We start from the raw sequence: 21,527 nt of genomic DNA, 5'->3' as shown, positions 1-21,527 counted from the left end.
GAATCAGAGAACAGGCACACAAACAATTCACCACATGCACATGAAAACACATGCAAATACACTACCTGCACTTGTACATACACACACACACACACACACACACACACACACCCTCTCTCTCTTTCTCTGTGGTCTCTTCAAAAAGCACAACACTATTATCTTTCATCAACACAGTCCTTTTATTTTTTCAATTTGACAAATCACAACGCACTAAGCTAGCTCGCAGATGTTTGTGGACACAAATTCCTTCTTAAGTTATGTAATGACCATCTTCTTTGATTGTTATCCAAAGTGCTGTAATTCAAAATAATATTTATAACAACTTCCTGTAGTTTCTCAGTTCAAACAATACTGAACACTGACACTTCAGGGCCATCTAAGCAATGGCCTGTTAGAATCTCAGGTGAATTTTGTTTGTTTGTTTGTTTGCTTAACGCCCAGCCGACCACGAAGGGCCATATCAGGGCGGTGCTGCTTTGACATATAACGTGCGCCACACACAAGACAGAAGTCGCAGCACAGGCTTCATGTCTCACCCAGTCACATTATTCTGACACCGGACCAACCAGTCCTAGCACTAACCCCATAATGCCAGACGCCAGGCGGAGCAGCCACTAGATTGCCAATTTTAAAGTCTTAGGTATGACCCGGCCGGGGTTCGAACCCACGACCTCCCGATCATGGGGCGGACGCCTTACCACTAGGCCAACCGTGCCGGTCTCTCAGGTGAATATTTTTGTCAATCGTGGGATCTTTAACGTGCACATCCCAATGTAGTGTACACGAAGGGACCTCGGTTTTTCGTCTCATCCGAAAGACTAGCACTTGAACCCACCAACTAGGTTAGGAAAGGGGGGAAAAAATTGCTAACGCCCTGACCCAGGGTCGAACTCGCAACCTCTCGCTTCCGAGCGCGTTACCACTCGGCCACCCAGCCCATTTTCAATGTAAGTATAATTCACTGTTATACCTACCAACACACCCCTCCCCCCAAGACCGTTCTAAATAACAGCACTAAAAATACAATTGCAAGGAGCTAAACCGGTAGTAGCTTAATACTGGTGCGGTTTACACGGGGCCATAATCAGCAATGCAGCAACAAGAAAAGCATGGCAAATTGTGACAGCGATACTTAAAATATACAGTGATAATTCGAGAAAAAATGTGACCTCCTATACAACACACTGTTCGACACAAACCACTCTTTCCCCTGATTCATTCAATTTGTCTAATAACTCTGATGGGTACTCAGTTCTATAGTAGTAGGCATGAGGCTGTCTAACACACGTCTGCAACAGCGTGTGTATCTGGAGTAAATCTTCTTTTACTGCCTTTCACAAACAATTTGCATATCTGATACATGTATGCTCATTTCCTGTAGAGCTGTGAATACTACATCTATGCGAAAAGCAGAAAACCCAAATGCCCTACACATATTTAAGACAAGATACACACAAAATTACAAACACTCCAAACAGTAAAACATCGTCAGACATAAATATGACAGGTTTAAAAATGGCTCAGAGATTCTTCTTTTTGTGTGCCTTGTTGAAAAGATCTGGTACAGTGAAACCTGTCCTAGCGACCACCTCTTGATTACAACTATCTGTCCATTGAGACCACCTCAAAAGAACCAGGACGGTTGACAATTTATTTCTGTATAAATTTCACTTTTCCGTAGCGACCACCTGTCTTCTTCTGCGTTCGTCAGCTGAAACTCCCACGTGCACTCGTGGTTTGCACTCGTGGAATTTTACGTGTATGACCGTTTTTACCCCGCCATTTAGGCAGCTATACGCCGCTTTCGGAGGAAGCATGCTGGGTATTTTCGTGTTTCTATAACCCACCGAACTCTGACATGGATTACAGGATCTTTTTCGTGCGCACTTGGTCTTGTGCTTGCGTGTACACACGGGGGTGTTCGGACACCGAGGAGAATCTGTACACAAAGTTGACTCTGAGAAATAAATCTCTCGCCAAACGTGGGGACGAACTCACGCTGACAGCGGCCAACTGGATACAAATCCAGCGCGCTACCGACTGAGCTACATCCCCGCCCCGCGACCACCTGTCTATAATGAGCACTTCTGGTTGGCACCTTGGGTGCTACTTACTGACAGGTTCAACTGTTCAAACTACATACATAATAGTCACAGCAAACATTTCTTCACAAGGGATTGTTTGCGTAGCCAACATTTCATCCTAGCTGGTAAACAATCGTATCTGTTTATCTCATGTGTTGTGATATCACGCTGAATCAAGTGTAATACTTATAATTTCAAGCATGACAGTTTCTGCTTAAAAAAGCAGCATCTTTTACATATGGAAAATCCCAATAAATATAGAGCTCTTAATAGGACAATCTTCTTATCCTTCACATCTTCACACAAATGCAAACCAGTCCAAGAAATATAAACAAAATACACACAGCAATTTTAAAATTGTTGAGCAGAAAAACATAATTCCTTTTTTGCATCTTGCTATACCCTAACGCAGGTATACAAACATGCCATTCTTCAAATGAGCAATACACGTACTCAAAGCATATAAGTAAAGCCACTGTATATTCTCATCATGCCGAGACATTCATTTAGTGACAAACTGACAAAATGTTTGCGCAAATAGAAACCATACCCTCCATTCAAACAACGCAATACTTTATTAAAAATTTCCACCATCAACAAAACCATTTCATCCCTTCAAACAACATGTCCGCCAATGACACAGCTTATAGTACAGTGGAACCCCCAAATTAAAACCTTCAAAAATTGGAGAAATTCAAGAATTAAAAAAAAGGGGGGGGGTTCTTAAAATGTAGGCAACTTTACAAACCTTACGAACAGAAACTCAGAAAAAGCAAGATCTTAAAATGAAGAAAATCTTAAATTGGGGGTCTAAAAGGGGCTTCCATTGTACATCAAAAATCAAGACATTTATAGGCAGCAATACTCCTGTAAAAGAACTGAGTGATGTAGATTTAAAAACATGTTGGTTTTCCTTGCTGGGCTGAAATGTACACAAACATGAAATTATGTCAGAAAAAAAAGAATCCCATAGTATATGCATTCAGGTATTTTTCTTGGGGTAAAGCTGTTTGCTTACCAGCAAAACCCCATCAGACAAACAAAGTATTTGCAGAACACATATTTCAAAGGAAAGAGGCTTGTACGTATTTCTTGAAACCAAACTCAGTACAAATAATTAATAATAATAATAATAATAATACGAATATTTATAACGCGCACATATCTCACCAACAGGCGACTCAAGGCGCACATACACTCATTCACACACACGGAGACTTAAAGTCACTAGCACACACACACCATCAACCATTAAAACATGTACAGTTATTCAGGGTGGGATGGGGTGGGCAGTGTAGAATGCATGGATTATTTGGAAAAAAGGAATGTCTTGAGTGCAGATTTGAATGATTCGAGGGACTGTTGTTGACGGAGGGGGAGAGGTAGTGTGTTCCATTGGCTAGGTGCTTGGAAAGAAAATGAGCGTTGACCTGCTAATTCTGTCAACTTCATCATGCTTTTTACATTTTCCTTGATTCACGACAAAAGAAGAACTAATTATGCAGATACAATAATGCATACATCTATATCTCTTTTTTTAATAGAGAAATGTACACACCTTAATTGTTTCAAGCAATTCTTCTTCTTTTCTGACGCATTCATTATCACAAGCTCATCACTCCAAGCGTACATTGACCATTACACATGAACATAACAACACTTGCATCTTCAAAGCTTGCTGCAGATAATACACCCCAGGCATATCAGGGACGGACAGAAAAAACACACAGCAACAGCTGAAAGTTCAACAAGGATCTCCACCACAGAGAGAGCATGGGTGGGTGTGGGATTGAACAATTCAGACTTTAAAAAAAAAAAAAAATCACATGGAATAGTTTTTGCATTTTGTGCAGAATGTCTGAATGATAACTGCTAAGCTGCTTTGTGTTATTATCAATAGTTAGCATTTTTAACAGAGATCAACAGCCTTCTAAAAATAGTAGATGAACTTGATTTACATCCTTCTGAAATTATTCTCCTTACAACAGACCTCACACATAAAATAATAAAAATGTAAAATCACTCAATTTTAGCTCACAATTACTTTGCAGATGGACCAAAGAGACAATTGTAGTATTAATACAACAGATGAAAAAGAAACGGCAGCATTTGAAGACAGATCAGGACTTTTAAGGGGTGCGGGGTGCGGGGTGGGGTCGGGGTGGGGTCGGGGTGGGGTCGGGGAGTGGGGAGTTGGACGCAAAAATAAGTCCCAGTCGGCTAAAACGGAGCAATGTGGCTGTGTGGGTCCATTGCACCAAAGAGTTCGATACTGATGCTCATGAGCGGACGCCGACGAACGGGAGCTGAAGAGGTCTGTTTTCTGAAGCCAGCATAGCCATTGGGAGCACTGGAAATAGAAGTAAAATAAGTTAAGAAATATGCTTTTATTCAAGTATTTCAATCTGACTAAAAGGCAAGAACATCTTCTGCTGCATGCAAAACTTCAGTACTAAACAAATCTGCAGCTCTAAAAGTGTTAGATACAATATCCATCCTTACAGAAAATCCTCAATAAAACTTTAATCAGTAATTCCACAGAATTATCTAAACTGTTATATATAAAGTCTTATATCGCGCGCGTATCTCCAGACTCGGACTCAAGGCGCAGGGATCTATTTATGCCGTGTGAGATGGAATTTTGTACACAATACATCACGCATTCACATCGACCAGCAGATCGCAGCCATTTTGGCGCATATCCTACTTTTCACGACCTATTATTCCAAGTCACACGGGTATTTTGGTGGACATTTTTTATCTATGCCTATACAATTTTGCCAGGAAAGACCCTTTTGTCAATCGTGGGATCTTTAACGTGCACACCCCAATGTAGTGTACACGAAGGGACCTCGGTTTTTCGTCTCATCCGAAAGACTAGCACTTGAACCCACCACCTAGGTTAGGAAAGGGGGGAGAAAATTGCTAACGCCCTGACCCAGGGTCGAACTCGCAACCTCTCGCTTCCGAGCGCAAGTGCGTTACCACTCGGCCACCCAGTCCATTAGAACTAAAACAATGTGCCATTTTCTCCTTCAAAGGGAAAGTTACAAAGAGAAATACACTGCTAAACTTGTGTTTATACCAGTAGCACTCACCCTTATTTAGATAAATAGTTATTGCTTTTAAAAGACAATATATTCATTGTTAATAACATTTCTGCTATTCTAAACAGTAAAAAACGTTCTCCTTACACATGTCATTAAGACTTAGGACAAAAAATAGCCAATTACCAAAAGCAGGAAGAAAAACACCCACAGTGGACAAATTCTTATCAAACTAGAGAACTGTCAAATCACGCTAGACCCTAGGCCTAACCTACAAAACAGGAGGCTAAGGGAAAACAAGTTGTGTGAAACAATATGAAAGCATTCAGTCAATCTGTCAACCTGAAGTGTATTGAAACTGAACAAACTGAATCATTTTTCACCGAGACAAAGAAGTCTGGGCTGGCCAAGACCCTTCAACTGAGTCAGCACTATAGTGTTGGTAAAAGAAACAATTGTGAACCTTATTTGCACAAAATGGATTTTCCCTATTGAGCACATCACATTTTCTATTTTTTTTATTCATGAGAAAACAAAGGTTGCATAGAAACCTTTTTTTGTGTGTCTGTTATTTTAATATCAATTTCAGGCGTAATTTAGGCTAAAAAAATCATTTTTTCAGCTTTCAAGCTGCCGCAAAACATTCAGTGAAATATTGAGTGAAAGAAAAATGGGAACGAAACAGGAGGCTTGTGTTAAATACCCCAAGGAAAAACCCCCAGAAAATAAGACTTTGAGAGTTTGGAAATTTTGACTAGGAGGGCCAAAATAATGTAAGGTCAAGAAAAGGTGTAGGAAAATGTGTAACTACATGTACAATCTCGATGGGACAAAACTGCAACTTATTAAAATCTTACACTTAGACGAAACACAGGAAGACAGTTTTTACAATAGTCCTTCGCTAAAATCAACTATGTTGTCATTCTAAACCACGATTACAATAATGTTCGCAGATTAAAAAACAGCAATGCACTAAGAAAAATGCAAAAAAAGCCACATGCTCTAAAATATTTCTTTATAAAGAGTAGATTTAATATTTCAAAAACTCTTAAACACAGCAGTCCTGTGGCACAAACAAAGCAAATTTATGTTAATAAGCCACTGAAAGTACATGGTGTATTTTGTCTTGAGTGCTGATTGAATGAATTGATTGTGTCAATAAAAAAAATCAAAAAATCTTTAAAACGTTAAACAAAATAAATAAAAACAAAGGACTGGAAAAGAAAACAAATCTTTTGAAACATCTGATTTATTTGTGCTTTCACAAATCTCCTATGTTAGCATGCATGTTTATGTTTCATTTCTGCATAATGCAGGAATTTTATTTTCCAGTTTGTTGTCTACAGACAGACATAACTACCAACAAAGAATATTGAAAAAGAACGTTGGCTAACTATTCTGCTGCAGTAAAACCCCTCTTTCCCCTAAAACTGTAAACAAATAAACGGGGAAGAAGGGACTATCAGCAGAACACTCTAACAATCTGACTGCCGGTACAACTCAACAAAGTTAGACCATCTCCTGACAAAACTGACTACAACAATACTATTAATACATAGGGAAACATAATAATCCTTGGCAAACAAATCAATAATACTCTGGCCTGAAGTCCATGTCTGCAAGCCTGATCAGGTAACTGCTGCAAACATTCTAAAGCTACTTTAGATCTACAGCTTAAGATCTCCAAAGGCTATCATTACAGCATTAAGAATACTTTTTTTTAGATTGCTCTCAGCATCCATGACTAATAGCCAAATAGTTCCACTGTATGCCATTCACTTGCTGCTGAATCTACCAACGAAAAAATCCAAAAACAAAGAGACTGCCAACGTTTCAAAATTCAGAATCCAAAAACAAGAAAGGTAGGTTGTTGGAACGTTTGTTATTGACAAAACAATACATTCACAGATATTTCGACCCAACGGTCTTTTAAGTGAACAGACATGATTCATTCGCTCGGCTTCCTGACGAGTGGACGTAAACCGATTCTATCAAGATAAGTTTTGTGTGAATATTTGTTTGTCTGTTCACTTAAAAGACCGTTGGGTCGAAATATCTGTAAATGTATTGTTTTGTCAATTACAAACGTTCCAACAACCTACCTTTCTTGGGTTTTTTATTCTACCACCGAAAAGCTTTGAACAGGTACAGAAAACAATGACATCAAATTGAAATCTGCTATGCATCTCTATTCAGGATTACTGAAAGGGACAAAAATCATAAAACATGTCATCAAGCAAAATATAAGAAGGGCAAAAATCATTTTCTTTGCCTAACTGCTATTCTAGACTAGTTGAGCCATCTTCTAAACTGCCAAGAACATAATGGACTCTGTTCTAACTGAACATCAGGTTAAATTTGAGGGAGAAAAGAAACAATAAGGACCTCAGCCTGATTCTGATGTATATGACCTGCACAGCAAACAATGAACAAATGACAGTTTATGCTACCCCTCTCTTACAGCACCCCACCCCACCCCCCCCCCTTCAAATTAAAAATAAAATAAAATAGAGAACTAAAACGACATACAGACAGGCTTCTCACAGTCTGAGCTAAGATTAGAATAACATTTTCTGAACTCTGAAAATGTGGAGATGCACACATAGAGTATTCTAATAAATGTATAGTGTAGACAATATCTCAGAAGACAGGCGCAACCACTAAAAATAAAAATAAAATAAAGAGAGAGAGAGAGAGAGAGAGAGAGAGAGAGAGAGAGAGAGAGAGAGAGAGAGAGAGAGAGAGAGAGAGAGAGAGAGAGAGAGAGAGAGATCTGATTAAATAAGTGAAAAAAACTGTTGTAATACACAATCATGTCAAAAACGGTGTATCCACAAACACACTTCCCTGCTTGAGCACGATGAGTGAGTCACTTCTATGTCAAAAAATCATCTCCATGCAAAGCATGTAAGTATAAATGCCACGGCAACTGGGTAAAAACACTTTTGATATACACAGAAAAACTCCACACGTCACCAGCACTCTGCATATGAGTCAATAAGAATGAAATGGTCAAAATATTTGTTGGAAATAAACGTCCTTTATAGAGGTTCCCATAAGTTTTCTGTGTTAGGATGAAGTTTTGGGGAAAATGTCATCAAAACTAATAACCCCTCTCCCACATACAGTCCTATTGGTTGTCTTACAGAAAAAGTAATTACTAAAATGTGTGTGTGTCTGCAATAATTTTGGCTCATAAAAGAAGTGCTTGTGAGATAAATGAACAGGAATTAAAAATGAAGAGCAGCCCGTTTTCCACTGCCAAAAAGCCAAAAACCACAGGCGTATTAAATAGAGTCAAGAAGCAAACCAGAAGTCAGTCTCACGGAAAACATCTAGTGAAAATATGTCATGCTTTACACATCATGTCTTACTGCATAGCAAGGCCCCCATTTCAAAGATAGCCCTTGTCGTAATTAAGTCGTGGCGTCAGAACACTCAGAAATCGATTATTGTCAATGACAGGCAATCTGTGGAACAAAAAATGACATTAACTCAAAATGTGAGAGTCATCGAGACCCTTAATTATGTGGTGCTCCAAGAACATCTCGCATCAAGAAGAACTCTGACGGCGGCATTTGTGCGTGCCACAGGAGTGGATGTCTAGAAGGAGCGAACGAGAAAAAGAAGAAGAACTGTGCGTGAAGCTTGGGAGCAGAAAGAACCACAGTTAAAGTTGACAGCAAAAATGAATTCAGAGATTTGTTAGACGTGAATGCATCTGAAAAAAAAACTTTGGAAGAAAAAAGAGAGAGCGAGGCTAGTAACAAGAACTGCAATGACCTTGAATTGTACAGAATGAGTGCCTAGGACTCATGGGAACAGTTTTTGCTCAGAAAGAAGATTGCCACATGCAGTGAAAACAGAATCCACGCAGGAGGCAAAGATAGAATTCACTCCTTGCAAATAAAAGTAAAAATACCTTGAAACATTTATCCTGGAGAAATAAAGTGTGGGGAAAAAAATGAAAGGGGGGGAAGACAATAACTTATCAACGCAAGGGAACACTGGTACAAGTATCTCATGGTGGACCCTGTAACTTTCTGTGCTTCAACAGGACTGTGCATGATCATGCTTAGGGAATGGCAAATACTAAATGACACAGTAAATAAACATGTTTCAAATTCAGAATCTCTCTGCATAAAACATGCTTTAAATTCAGAATTATATTATACACAGCAGAGAGATTAAAGAAAACAGCAACAGCTATCCAGTTTTGGCTTGAGCATAAATGTATAAAGTAATCCAAGTTTTGTTGATATTTTGATTAAAGATCTTGACAGCAGTTTTGAATTTAAAAAATCAAACACAACAATTAAACCTCAAACCTTACTTCTCTCTAACGTATGATAGACTTGTACCGTACTTTCCGGGTGACAAGGCGCTTCGTTATACAAGACGCACCCCCTTCTTTTAAAAAAAAATTGTAATCCAGTCACCCATTGGACGCAGGGGGCCCGATAGGGCGCACCAAAATGACCCAGTTTTTGCCATGAGAGGTGGTTCCCCTGTCATATCTGAGAGAGGAAACACTTCCTGCACCGGGGTCAGTGACCGACTTTAACTGAGTGAAAATATGTGTGCTCTGTGTGTGCGGCCAGATGAAAGGCATTGTGATAGCTGGGTGGCCTTGTTTATAGACACGACCTTCTTCCCAGGGGTCAATGACCCAGTTTTTGCCATGAGAGGTGGTTCCCCTGTCATATCTGAGAGAGGAAACACTTCCTGCACCGGGGTCAGTGACCGGTCAGTGACCGAGTTTAACAGAGTGGAAATCTGTGTGTGCGGCCAGATCAAAGGCAGGGCAGTACCTAGTGGCTGAAACATGCATTATCACAAATTGTTTGACTGGTACTCAAGCGGTCTCTTTGATTTTTTTCGTATTTCATACACGGATTAGGCGCTTCGTTATACAAGACGCAGGGGTCGAACTCGAGGAAAAAAGTCGCGCCTTATGACCCGGAAAGTACGGTATATATGTAATTCATGTCACTAAAATATAAAACTCTTTGACTTCGGACTTTGAAGGTAAATTTCACTTTTTCATTTAGTACAAATCTGTTATTTTCTGAAGTGCTAAGAAATTGGTTGTGCAAAACCCTCACACATTGTTTTGTGTTCCTAGCACTTCATTGTTCTTTTCAGACATTTGCCAAACCCTGTAAAAAAACGAACAGCAAAGAACAACAGTGATATGAGTTGCATTCAATTAACTGTCACACCTGTATTACCTGGTACCTACTGACAGCCAGAAAATGAAAGGTTGCTGAAGAAAACACATCATCTTTTTATTCCAAAGGACTGCACAGTAACCGGACTAAACCTACAATTGAGAGAGAGAGGGAGAGAAATGACACCAAAGATCACCTAAACCGACATGAACGTTTACATTTAGTAAAAAGAATCTCTGAAATCTGACATTTTGTGTAAATCACCATATCAGTAAGACTAATACAACGTTTTCTTGATGCCGGTGTGTCCTACTATACAGAGACATCTTTATAACAAAATGTATGACAGCCAGCTCCGCTAATAGGAACGTCAGTGAATTTTTAAACTTTCACAGCAAAATGTCAGATTTCTAGAATTCTTTCTTGCCCGCATGATATTTACATTTTGGACATCAATTTGCCTTTAAAGCTTGATGTTCCCTCACAGCTGGTGGTAAACACAGAAAGATAATAAGTTATGGCTAGACACTATCATGGCATCACTGGCACTTACTCACAGCACAACGTACATGCATGTACTAGCACCATTGTGTCATTTTGCACCAACATCTAGAGCAGCGACATGTACACACTGACTTCTAGTGCATGCTTCTGTACAACACATTCCTGATCTACGTGCAGGCATGCAAGTTACAAAGAGTCTGTTCTGTTGAAAGTGTATCAATTACGTCCAACACAATAATACCAAGGGCAGGCTTGCCCCTTTTCCCTCACATCAGAAATATAAAGCTTCTCAAACTAGGCCAAACCAAACACTTTCTACAATCAAATTATCACTTATGTTGAACGAATATTGGTGTTGGCAAAGTGAAAGTCTGAGCTATTCTGTGAAGAAATTTGCAGTTTGAATAAAATGATGTAGTTGAGTACTTTCGTGTTACAGTCTCACAGAAACCTTACTGAAAACTACCTCACCCCTAGCCCAATACAAGGTACTGCACTCTCGACCTCACAAATAACTTTACAAGACTGTAAATTAGGGTTGATTACCTGACTTCTGCCAGTAAAGACTGAGACATATCTTTGCTCAATAGGAGCTCTTCCATGCAGTTAGACAAAGGACAGACGATATCACATTATCACTGCAGTTCAAACTCATCACTAGCACCCCATTAAAATATTTAAAATCCAAAGAAACGTTACGTAGTGTGCACTACACCCCCACGTAAGGGTCTGTGTGTGCCTGGCCTAAAAACAGCAAACGGCACGACGAGGGGGCAGTATTTCTTACTTGGCTCGCAGGGCGCCGCTCAGAGGTTTGGAGGAACTTCTGGAATCGCCAGCACTGTTCCGGGACAACAGCTCTACAAATTCCTTGCGGGGTAAGCCTGAAAAAGCAAACTAGTACTTGGAAAACAGAATCCTCAGGCAAATGCTGGTAAACAAACACAAAGAGAACACACTGTGCTCATTCACACACACATACACACACATGCACGCACACCCCCCCCCCCCCACACACACATGCATAAACACACACAACCCCGATTCACACCCCCACGCCACACACACACACCCTAAACACACACACACTCTCACACACACAGGCACGCAGATCCTTACAGACCTGGCATTAGGTAACCTGGTACGTTGGGCCCAATCCTGGGGTTGACTGGCGGCAAGTCTTGACCTGTGACCCTTGACTGACTGGACTCTGTCTGTCTGCCATGTCCTGCACAGATCAAGAGAAACATGCATTATACACACAGCAACAGTTAAAGGCAAATTTTAAAGTGCAATTCAGCATTCAATCCTCCATTCTCAAGCCATCTGTTCATAGTAATGTAGGCGCGAGTGGTGTACATCTGGGACAGTGGCTTCACCTTTGCTTTGGTGACATGCACTCAACCTAGATCATGTTACTTTTAAGACTTCCTCCCTTTAACCCCTTGACTTCCGGAACTATTTGAGGATATTGGTAAAAAAAGAGTGTTTTGATTTGAGAGTGCATAAAAACTGTTAGGATAACAGTAGGGGAAAGAAACATATATGTATGTGTAGGTATATGATTGGAGATTCCAATAATACCACAAATTACTCAAAAGGGGCAGACAATGTTTTACGCAAGGGGCGGATAATCCAATTTATTCAGTTTATTAGTGAAAATATAGACAAAATGCTATTTTATGCTTGTAAATATTAAAAATATCCAGTCAAAACTAATGTAGACATTTTTATTGGCCTTTTGTCAGCATAGTTGAATGATTTTAGTTTTGAGATATGCCTTATTCATTTTTTTTGTTTTTGCAACAGGTTAGCCATAATATGAGATTTTTGACGATATTTCTAAAAATAGGGTGTGTTGAATTGAGATTGCATAAAAACTGTTAGGACAACAGTAGAGGAAAGAAACATCTATGTATATAGAATACTCACGAGGAAATGTTGGATCTTCCTGACGAGAATTATCAACTGTGTCGGTTCTTTTCCTACCTGTCCCACCCCTCCCACCCCTGCCTTGTCCCCTTCTGCCACGCCCCCTTCCACGCGACGTGGATGGTTGTACAAAATCATCATTATCACTCTCACTTTCGTCACTTTCAATTTCCCTTTCATTTTGAACAATGTCTCCCTCGCCTCCCACCACATTTTCATCTTCACTTTCATCTCCATTGCCGGGAATATCCATCAAAATACGAACAGCTTCCTCAACAGTATAGCGCCGATTCGCCATGTTAGAGAATCAAACCAAAGATGTCCAGAAAAACGCAATAAAATCCGTCAAAATCAATCGAATTCACTCAAAACAGCACCCACATGGAGGCAGACATCTTGGCTATCGAAAACGAGGCAACTGCGGACTCTCGGTTGTTTCCCCTGAGTAACAGGGCGTCCGACTGCTGTGAGGGTCCGACCGCGCTTAAATGCGCGGTCGGAAGCGAAAGGCTTAAAGCCATATGTACTCGATGACTATACACGCTAATTGCTTTACCAACAGCTGGAGACATGCTAAATTAACCCTGGTAGCGCGACTCCCGCATATGTACGGGTTACTTCCCTTCCTCTGTCAGTGCGGCTCCCGCACAGGTACGGGAAAACCCAGTGATGTCATTCTCGAACTTAAAAATAGCATGCCCACTTTGAATATTGACCCACAAGCCAGCCAATCCGCTTCTTGGATACATAAATGGCCTCCACATCGCAGGAAACCCGCTTTTTCATTGGTTTAGAAGGTAAAAGACCGCGTTTTCCCAACAGTTTTCTGCGGTTCTTACCAGAGACAAGAGAGCGCTAAAATGGCGAGACTACCTGATCATCAAGAGTTTCTAGAGCTGTTTCTTGACAATGACAGCGACGAAGAGTTTATGGGATTTGATGAAGAGGATTTAGTTGGCAATCCTGACAACGATGAGGAAGGTGTCATGCACTTTTCGACCGATAATTGGGAGGAAGGTGACCGGGTACCTGCGGAACTCAGATTCACTGGCGAACCTGGACCGACCGTCGATCGTGACGAACTGAGGAGAAAAACTCCAGCTGAGATGTTTGATTTGTTCATCACTGAGGATGATTACAAGTCGATAGCTGAAGAAACAAATCGATATGCAGCAAATTATCTCGCCACTGCCCAGCGGAAGGAGCACTCGAGATTTCGTTCCTGGGTGCAGACGACATGGCAGGAAATGAAAGTGTTTGTTGCCATGACTATTGCGATGGGGATGGTTGTTCAACTCGACTTTTCAGAGTACTGGACAACAGACGAAGTCACGGAGACACCCTTCTTCAGAAAGATTATGACCCGCGACAGAGCTTATTTACTCATGAGTTTTTTTCATCTTGCCAACAACCAAAACATCATTCGTCGCGGACTACCTGGCCACAACCCCCTCTTCAAACTGGGGACTCTCTACACTAACCTGATAACCCGATTCGCCACCCTGTACACCCCACATCGAGAGCTGTCACTTGATGAGGGAATGGTGCCATGGAGGGGTCACCTTTCCTTTAGAGTCTACAACCCTGACAAACCAAAAAAGTATGGGATCAAAGCCTACATGGTGTGTGACGCAACCAACGGCTATTGTGTGAAGTTCAAGCTGTACACAGGTAAATCAACCACACCTGTGTCAACGAATGGAGCAACCTATGATCTTGTTATGCATATGTTGGGGGGGTATTTTGGGCAAGGATATGTTTTGTACATGGACAATTACTACAGCAGTCCCATATTGTATTGGGATTTGTGGCTTTCGGGTGTGGGGGCTTCGGGGACACTTCGTGCCAACAGAAAAGGTGTCCCCCAGGTTGTCAAGGACAAGAAAATGAAGGAGAAGGGGGAGACCTTTACAGTGCACAATGCCAACATGATGTTGATGAAATACAACGACAGGAAAGTAGTACATCTCCTATCAACAGTGCACAATGCCAACATGATGTTGATGAAATACAACGACAGGAAAGTAGTACATCTCCTATCAACAGTGGACACATCAGCCCAAAAACCGACCGGCAAAACTGATCCAAGAACCAACACTCCAATCACAAAGCCAGAAGTGGTCGTAAACTACAACTCCCACATGGGCGGCGTTGATCGTAGTGATCAAATGGTCAGCTACGCGACTTTCAACTTTCGTACATTGAAGTGGTGGAAGCGTGTAATTTTCCATGTCATCAGTTTGTCAGTATTGAACTCTTACTTGATGTACAAAGACTGCACTAGAGATCAACCCCCGTTGTTACACCGACAGTTCCGGAAGAAACTTGTTCAGAGCATGATAAAATCTGTCTGACCTGAGGACGTACCTGGCATGAATGGACGGAAAAGAGCTGGACGGCCATCTGCGGACAACATCATCAGACTTCAGACAAGGGGCCACATGCCAGAGAAAATTGTGGGAACCGGGAGGAAAGACAGGATTGCTAGGGCGTGTGTAGTTTGTGAGCCAGCAGAGAGGAGCAGAGTTCAGCCGGGACAGAAGAGGAAGAGGTGTGGCAGGGAGTCTACCTACCAGTGTGACACCTGCAGTCAAACTCTTTGTGTCACTCCCTGTTTCAAGATCTACCACTCTTTCACAGACTATCAAAAGAAGTATCTGGAGTGGAAAGATGCTCAGGAAGCTCCTCAGGAGTAAGTGATAGTCTGTCATCATCTTACCTGGCAGACTTACCTGTGCTATACCTGGAATTTGGTGACACTTGACACTGATTATGACTGAAAACAATTTGTGCATTGTGTGTGCTAAAATGTAAGGACATAATGTGTGTACAACTTTATTGTGGGTCATATGTGGAGAACATTTTCACAACTGGTGTGGAAAAACTTACCTGGACTTACCTGCTGATTCATGAGGACAAAACAGTGAGAAAAAAAAGGACTCAATGACTGTCACAGTGTGTTGTGTTGTTCCCTTCATCAAGATGTGTTCTTATCATGCATATTGTGTTTTTTGCTGAATTAGAATACAATTCAAGAAAAGTGAGTCCTGTTTTCATTTTGTTGTTTGTTTACAATATTTTGTTTATTTTCCGTTGTTTACTAAATGCAGAATCCAGTTTTTATACAAACATGCACATCAACTTGTAGAGCAGAGTCTCCTCTTTCCAATGATATATAACATTAGTAGAAACAGATAAGAATGGGGATGCTAGAAAGCATTTCTCCACACCACCCAACCTCAGACATGCTGAGTCTGGAATAAACCCAGCCAATGGCACTGAAACAAAGGCAGAGTAATCTGGCGCTATAAGGGTTAAGTTCCCTGCAAGATATTGTGGTCTAGGACCCCTTAAATGTTGAGATATTTGAATTTTTATTTTGATCTAGATCGTCCTATTTATAGATTTGCCAACAGAGGGAACGTTGACGCAAGGGAAATAACTCCGCGTCTTTGTTGACATCCTCACTTTTTCAGAGGCTAGAACAAGCTGTAATGCATGTATATGGTCCGCGCATGGCGACATATCGTCATTACATGGTCTTATGGTGCGTTTGACATCGATTATGGGCAAACTACACTTTGTAAACACGGGAGCGCGTACATATGCCTTTAAAGTCCCTGTTATCTTAGACTTTCTATTCATAATCTTCAGGTGTGCTTGTTATTACATACGTGAATTTATGTTTTATGTGTGTTGTCCTTGTGTCCAATTGTTGTTATAATCATTTACAGGCAGGCAGGGTGTGCTGAAGAAAATTTTCCATTTTTATGTAACATTTTAATGGACAATCAAAAATTTTAGTAATAAATTTTCATTTGATTAATATACTTACCAACTCACATATAGCAATTTACCTTAGTTTAGTGCTAGGACGCTTGATCGCATCACCTTGGTAACAAGGGGAAGCCCCCTTAAAAAAGAACGGCCTTGACCCTTTAGAAGGGCCACGTGACCGGGGCACTCCCGTGTGCGTGCGCATAAAGCGACGCCATGTTATCATTCCCTTTACAGCGATATAAAACCGCCTTTCTTTTTTACAGAAACCATACATATATATATATATATAGAGCAAGGTGAGCAGTCTCTGCTAAGAAAACAGGAGACCGTGAGCTAAAAAGCTCGAGCGAATACAGCACACGACCACCGCATGTCAACGCTTGGAAAGGAATGATAACATGACTGTTTTTTTTGTGTTAATCTGATGCCGACAGCTTGAGTAAATGTTTTTATATCGCTTCACGAGACTTGTTAAGACCTGATTTTGTCAGATTGGTGGAGGTCATAAAAGGGGGGTCCACTGTATAAGAAAAGAACAGAGTAAAATGAAGACCATTTGGTTGGCTCAGGCTCAGTGAGAATCTTGAATGCTCTGAACACCACACAAACTCACTGATACATACATACATACACACACACACACACTGATACATACACACAGAAAACAAGTCTTCCCATTTAGGGTACACACACACACACACACAAGTGTGCACACACACACATATACACACACACACACACACACACACACACACACACACACTTACTTCCAGCACTCTCTGCAATGAAGGATGTCTGCCTGCTATGTTCTTGTTTCTTCTTGTTTGATTCCCGTGTTGCGTGCCAATTGCGCAGAAACTGTCGTGTTGTGTCGTTGATCTCCTTTCCATCCAACATGCCTGATAAAAAGAACAGAACGGTAAGATAGATCGAAAGCAAGTCATACTCGTAGAAGTTTACTTGTGAAAAATTCAATTTCCAGTGTACGCACAAGTTGTACTTGTAATCTTAATTTCTGTACGGTGAATGCCCCTTAGTCTTTTGTATATCAAGTTTGACAGAAAGCGTTTCCTAATGGGTGTCATGGGCATACAACCTCTAAACTCATTAGTTGCATGAAAGAAACAAGTACACATATATAGCACACATATTGCCCTACAAAAACACATCCATTTTCACACACACACACACACACACATGGCCCTGTCTTGGTACCTGGCCTTGTGAAACACACACACACACGCACACAAACACCACACACACTCACACAGGACTAACCCAGAGTGACAGAACCTGATACCCAAACAACTCCATACCAACACACCTAACTGTCGGCACATGACGATGGTCCTGTCTTTGTACTTTGCCTTGTGACACAGGGGATTGCCAACGAGCTCCAGTCGCCATAAACGAGGCCAGGCCGCCAACATATATGATAGTTCTTTCATGTCGTTCAGCTGATTGTCGGCAGCAAACAGCTGGGTCAGGCTTCGCAGAATCTCCAAATCTACCAGTGATTCCAAATTGTTGCCGGAAATGTTTAGCACCTCAAGATGACCCTGCAGATAAACACACACACACATACCTTTATCATATCAGCGGCACTGCACGCACACACACACACACACAAACACACACACATAGCCACATACATATCAGCTGACTGTCGTTATCATATCAGTGACACTACATGCACACAAACACCCACACCCACAGAGCTACAGCCACAGCCACACACACCCACAGAGCTACAGCCACAGCGACACACAACCACACCCACTCACAGAGCTAGAGCCACACCCACCCACAGAGCTACAGCCACACACAGACACACCCACCCACACAGCAGTTATTTAAAAAAACAAGTCACTCAGAGATTTCAGACTAAACAGAGTCCTCTTCTCTCTTCCGCTTAGTGAATACACCATAATTAACTCTATTCTGCATCAACACAGTAGTTCTTATGTTACCAATTTCACACCAGCAAACGACAAAAGCATGAACTGTTGAACTCACAGAAAGACTTTGCAGGGAGCGAGGGTCGAAGAGAAGCTGCTCTCCTGGTGGCAGACGCTGGTTTTCCACATGCAGCTCCTGCAACTGTTCCAGCTTCTCCAAGCCTTCTATCACAGTGATGTGGTTGCCCCCCAAGTACCTGTAGAAAGTGACAGACATGACAGAATGCCATCAGTATCAAATAGTTCCTCTTCAAGATACCTCCCGTACCTTGTAAATGATCATGTTTAACCTACACAGATCTGTCGGGGCTTTTACATGGGGTAAGAACATGCTTCCATTTCGACTCAATCGCATAGCTGCTTCCTATGCATTTTGTTTTGTTTTTAGGAAGGCATTAGCAGTGCATATTAATACGAATTAATATGAGAATTTATATCGCGCACATATCTCACCACAAGGCGATTCAAGGCGCACAGTACGATATATGAGAGAGCCCTGAAAGGCAGCCGCTCGGCGCAGAAGGGACAGCACTCTATATTTCGGGGGAAGCATGCTGGGTATTTGGGTTGTCTTGCAAAAGTTGTCTTAGAAATATGTATGCAGTCTTCTGTCTCATTCTTCTGCGTACTGCCCACTTTGTTGGTGAGCATTATTGCTAACCCCTTCAAGAAAGATAATGTTATTTCACTGATTTTGTGTACGTTAACTCCGTAAATTGGTGAAAATATTATGAAAAGGAAAACGTACATCTATCACAAAACAGAAAGCTGTAACACTTCTAGTTCTACTCACAATTTAGACAGCTTTGTGAGAGCAGCGAGGTTCGTGATTTTGGTGATTTCGTTGTTCTGAAGATAGAGGTGTGTGAGATTGCAGTTGAAGTTCAAGCAGGGAACATCTGTCAACTGGTTGTCGTAGAGATATAGCACCACAAGGTTTCGGCATAACGATAGATCCTCTCCCTGAACAGTTAAACAAGTTTTATGAAAATTTGGCACAAAGAGTATAAAGAACTGCAACAGTTCATGGATTACAAATTTAACAAAAATACATTGTTAAATTATTGAACAAAATTATTTGCTGTTGAACTTAGCCATGAATTTATCTCAGGTAGTGTATTGAGCATTATCTTACAAGACAACATTCTACTTCACAAATTTCTTGATCACAAGCCTAGTCAAAGCTATAGCTCCTTTAACAAGAACGAGTTTCAAGATAATTTGTGATACTGATCTGTTAGAGAGAATGTGACACAAAAAAGTGAAAACCATTTACAACTCAATGCGCTCACTTACCACATCTGTAATATTCTTGTTTTCAAGATAAAGATGTGTCAGACGTTTGACGAAATGTTGAGCAGACTCCTCCTTCTTCTTTTTTAAGTAGCCTGAGTGACCTCGGGCAATCAGCTCTGCTGTAAGTAGAACCATCTTGACGTTGAAGTGATTTGCCTTGAGTGTCCAGTTATTCAAATAAATAAGTAAGTTCCTAACTGAGTCTTTTGGTTAACACTCCTTGGTCAGGTGAAACAGGTATCATTCTGTCAATCTCCTGTATTTGTTGTCTATCTTGTTACATCTTGATGCTGCACATAAATCAATTGCATGACATTTTTAAGGTATCACTGAACTGTCATGATCAAATGCTGTGAAATAAGCTTTTTTGATCGTGTCTTTGTGCTGTAAGAAATGCGATGTGGTGCCAAAAGAAACATTTGCATGTTTGTGCAAAATGAAAAAGGACATTAAAGTTTTCTTATCTTATCTTATTAAATAACCTGAGTTTTTCCCATTGAAGCTTGGTGTAGAAAAAAGTGAAGGTCCTATACCTCTTCCTTCCTCTTATAATACATGTAGCATACAAAATGTCACGTTGTAAGCTGATGGAGTCTAAAGGATAAGCAACACAAGTCTATAAATATTCATGAAGAAATAGAAAAGCACTGATAACAATTTCACCAGAAGACCCTACAACTGTCAGTAATGAAGGCTGCTCATATTCACATAATATATGTGTGTGTGTGTGCGTGTGTGAGAGAGAGAGAGAGAGAGAGAGAGAGAGAGAGAGAGAGAGAGAGAGAGAGAGAGAGAGAGAGAGAAGAGAGAGAGAGAGAGAGAGAGAGAGAGGGAGAGAGAGAGGGAGAGAGAGAGAGAGAGAGAGAGAGAGAGAGAGAGAGAGAGAGAGAGAGAGAGAGAGAGAGAGAGAGAGAGAGAGAGAGAGAGAGAGAGAGCGTGTTTCCCCAATAACGGCATGTGTGTCGTGCACACTGGAGATCACTATTTCTGTAACAGTGCTAAGTTTATTTCAAATTTATGTTTTAATGATACGGCTACGTCTTATGCTGTCAGTCTGAACTGATTTTATTTCAAATCTGGGAACATTTTGTGTGGCTATCTAAGCAAACTTGATACTAGGCTTGCAGCACTGCAGGACAGATTGGTCTGCATTAAACTGCACAATTAACGGCAAGTATATTTTTCCTTGCAACTGAAGTATTGTTTTGCTGTTACTTCAAAACATAAAATAAATAGTGGTCAGTCTTACCTTGCGGTTTCCTCGCTTTCACGTGTGGGAGACTTTGGACTAGCACGAACGCATCCGCCAAACAAATAGTTACTCCAGCTTAGATAAAGTGCATTTTGTGTTTTGAATCCAACGTACACGAAGTCGATTGCAAATTAGTTTTCATTTTGCGTGTGTTCAAATATGCTTTGATTTGAGAAAGAACCGGGTAATATTTGTTTAATGGTCTCACTGGATGCGCAATAATATTTAGGTGAATGATCAACACAGCAGTTGCTATGCCGGTAACTAGGGGACATAACGACAGTAAACTACACAAGTGCGGATAACATAATGAGCAGAAAAGCTAACCATTTCATATTTAAGTCTTAAAACGTCAGGAAAACGTTGGAAAACTCCTAAATTTATATTATTTACCTTATTTACCTTGCTTCGGCCCCCAAAATGAACACAAGCAGACAAGAAAATGAAACCGGAAGTTGCGCACTATTTTTTTAAGTTCAGCAGTTTTCATGTTGTACAGTTTA

General features: G+C 40.9%; 1 protein-coding gene across 4 annotated transcripts; it reads right to left on the bottom strand.

Annotated features, from left to right (window-relative positions):
- Positions 1-1,392: 1,392 nt before the first annotated feature.
- Positions 1,393-21,087, bottom strand: LOC138966288 (protein phosphatase 1 regulatory subunit 42-like). 4 transcript variants are annotated; one of them, XM_070338449.1, is made up of 10 exons: positions 21,022-21,087; positions 19,773-20,062; positions 19,270-19,439; positions 18,535-18,673; positions 17,843-18,077; positions 17,286-17,417; positions 11,930-12,034; positions 11,594-11,690; positions 7,517-7,542; positions 4,298-4,434 (listed from the first exon to the last, which is right to left on the bottom strand). In XM_070338449.1, the coding sequence occupies exons 2-9, from the start codon at positions 19,905-19,907 to the stop codon at positions 7,518-7,520; spliced, it is 1,038 nt and encodes a 345-aa protein (XP_070194550.1). In that variant the 5' UTR covers positions 19,908-20,062; positions 21,022-21,087; the 3' UTR covers positions 4,298-4,434; position 7,517. The 4 variants fall into 4 exon arrangements, with proteins under 4 accessions (XP_070194547.1, XP_070194550.1, XP_070194549.1 ...); XM_070338448.1 differs by lacking the exon at positions 7,517-7,542 and adding an exon at positions 10,363-10,397 and having other exon boundaries at positions 4,362-4,434; XM_070338447.1 differs by lacking the exon at positions 7,517-7,542 and adding an exon at positions 10,363-10,454 and having other exon boundaries at positions 4,381-4,434.
- Between the last annotated feature and the right edge of the window lie 440 nt (positions 21,088-21,527).

Source organism: Littorina saxatilis, linkage group LG5 (genome assembly GCF_037325665.1).
Source record: "Littorina saxatilis isolate snail1 linkage group LG5, US_GU_Lsax_2.0, whole genome shotgun sequence".
Taxonomy (NCBI): Eukaryota; Metazoa; Mollusca; class Gastropoda; order Littorinimorpha; family Littorinidae; genus Littorina; species Littorina saxatilis.
Note: the sequence above shows the minus strand (reverse complement) of the source record. Positions and strands in the feature narration are given on the sequence as shown.

Bases quoted from the DNA above. Each gene is read 5' to 3' on its own strand.
- LOC138966288 (XM_070338446.1), bottom strand. From the start codon at position 19,907: ATGGTTCTACTTACAGCAGAGCTGATTGCCCGAGGTCACTCAGGCTAC. The intron at 17,418-17,842 runs GTGTGTTGGTAT...TCTTTTTATCAG, and splicing joins CGTCATGTGCCGACAGTTAG to GCATGTTGGATGGAAAGGAG. The intron at 11,691-11,929 runs GTCTGTAAGGAT...TTGCTTTTTCAG, and splicing joins ACCAGGTTACCTAATGCCAG to GCTTACCCCGCAAGGAATTT.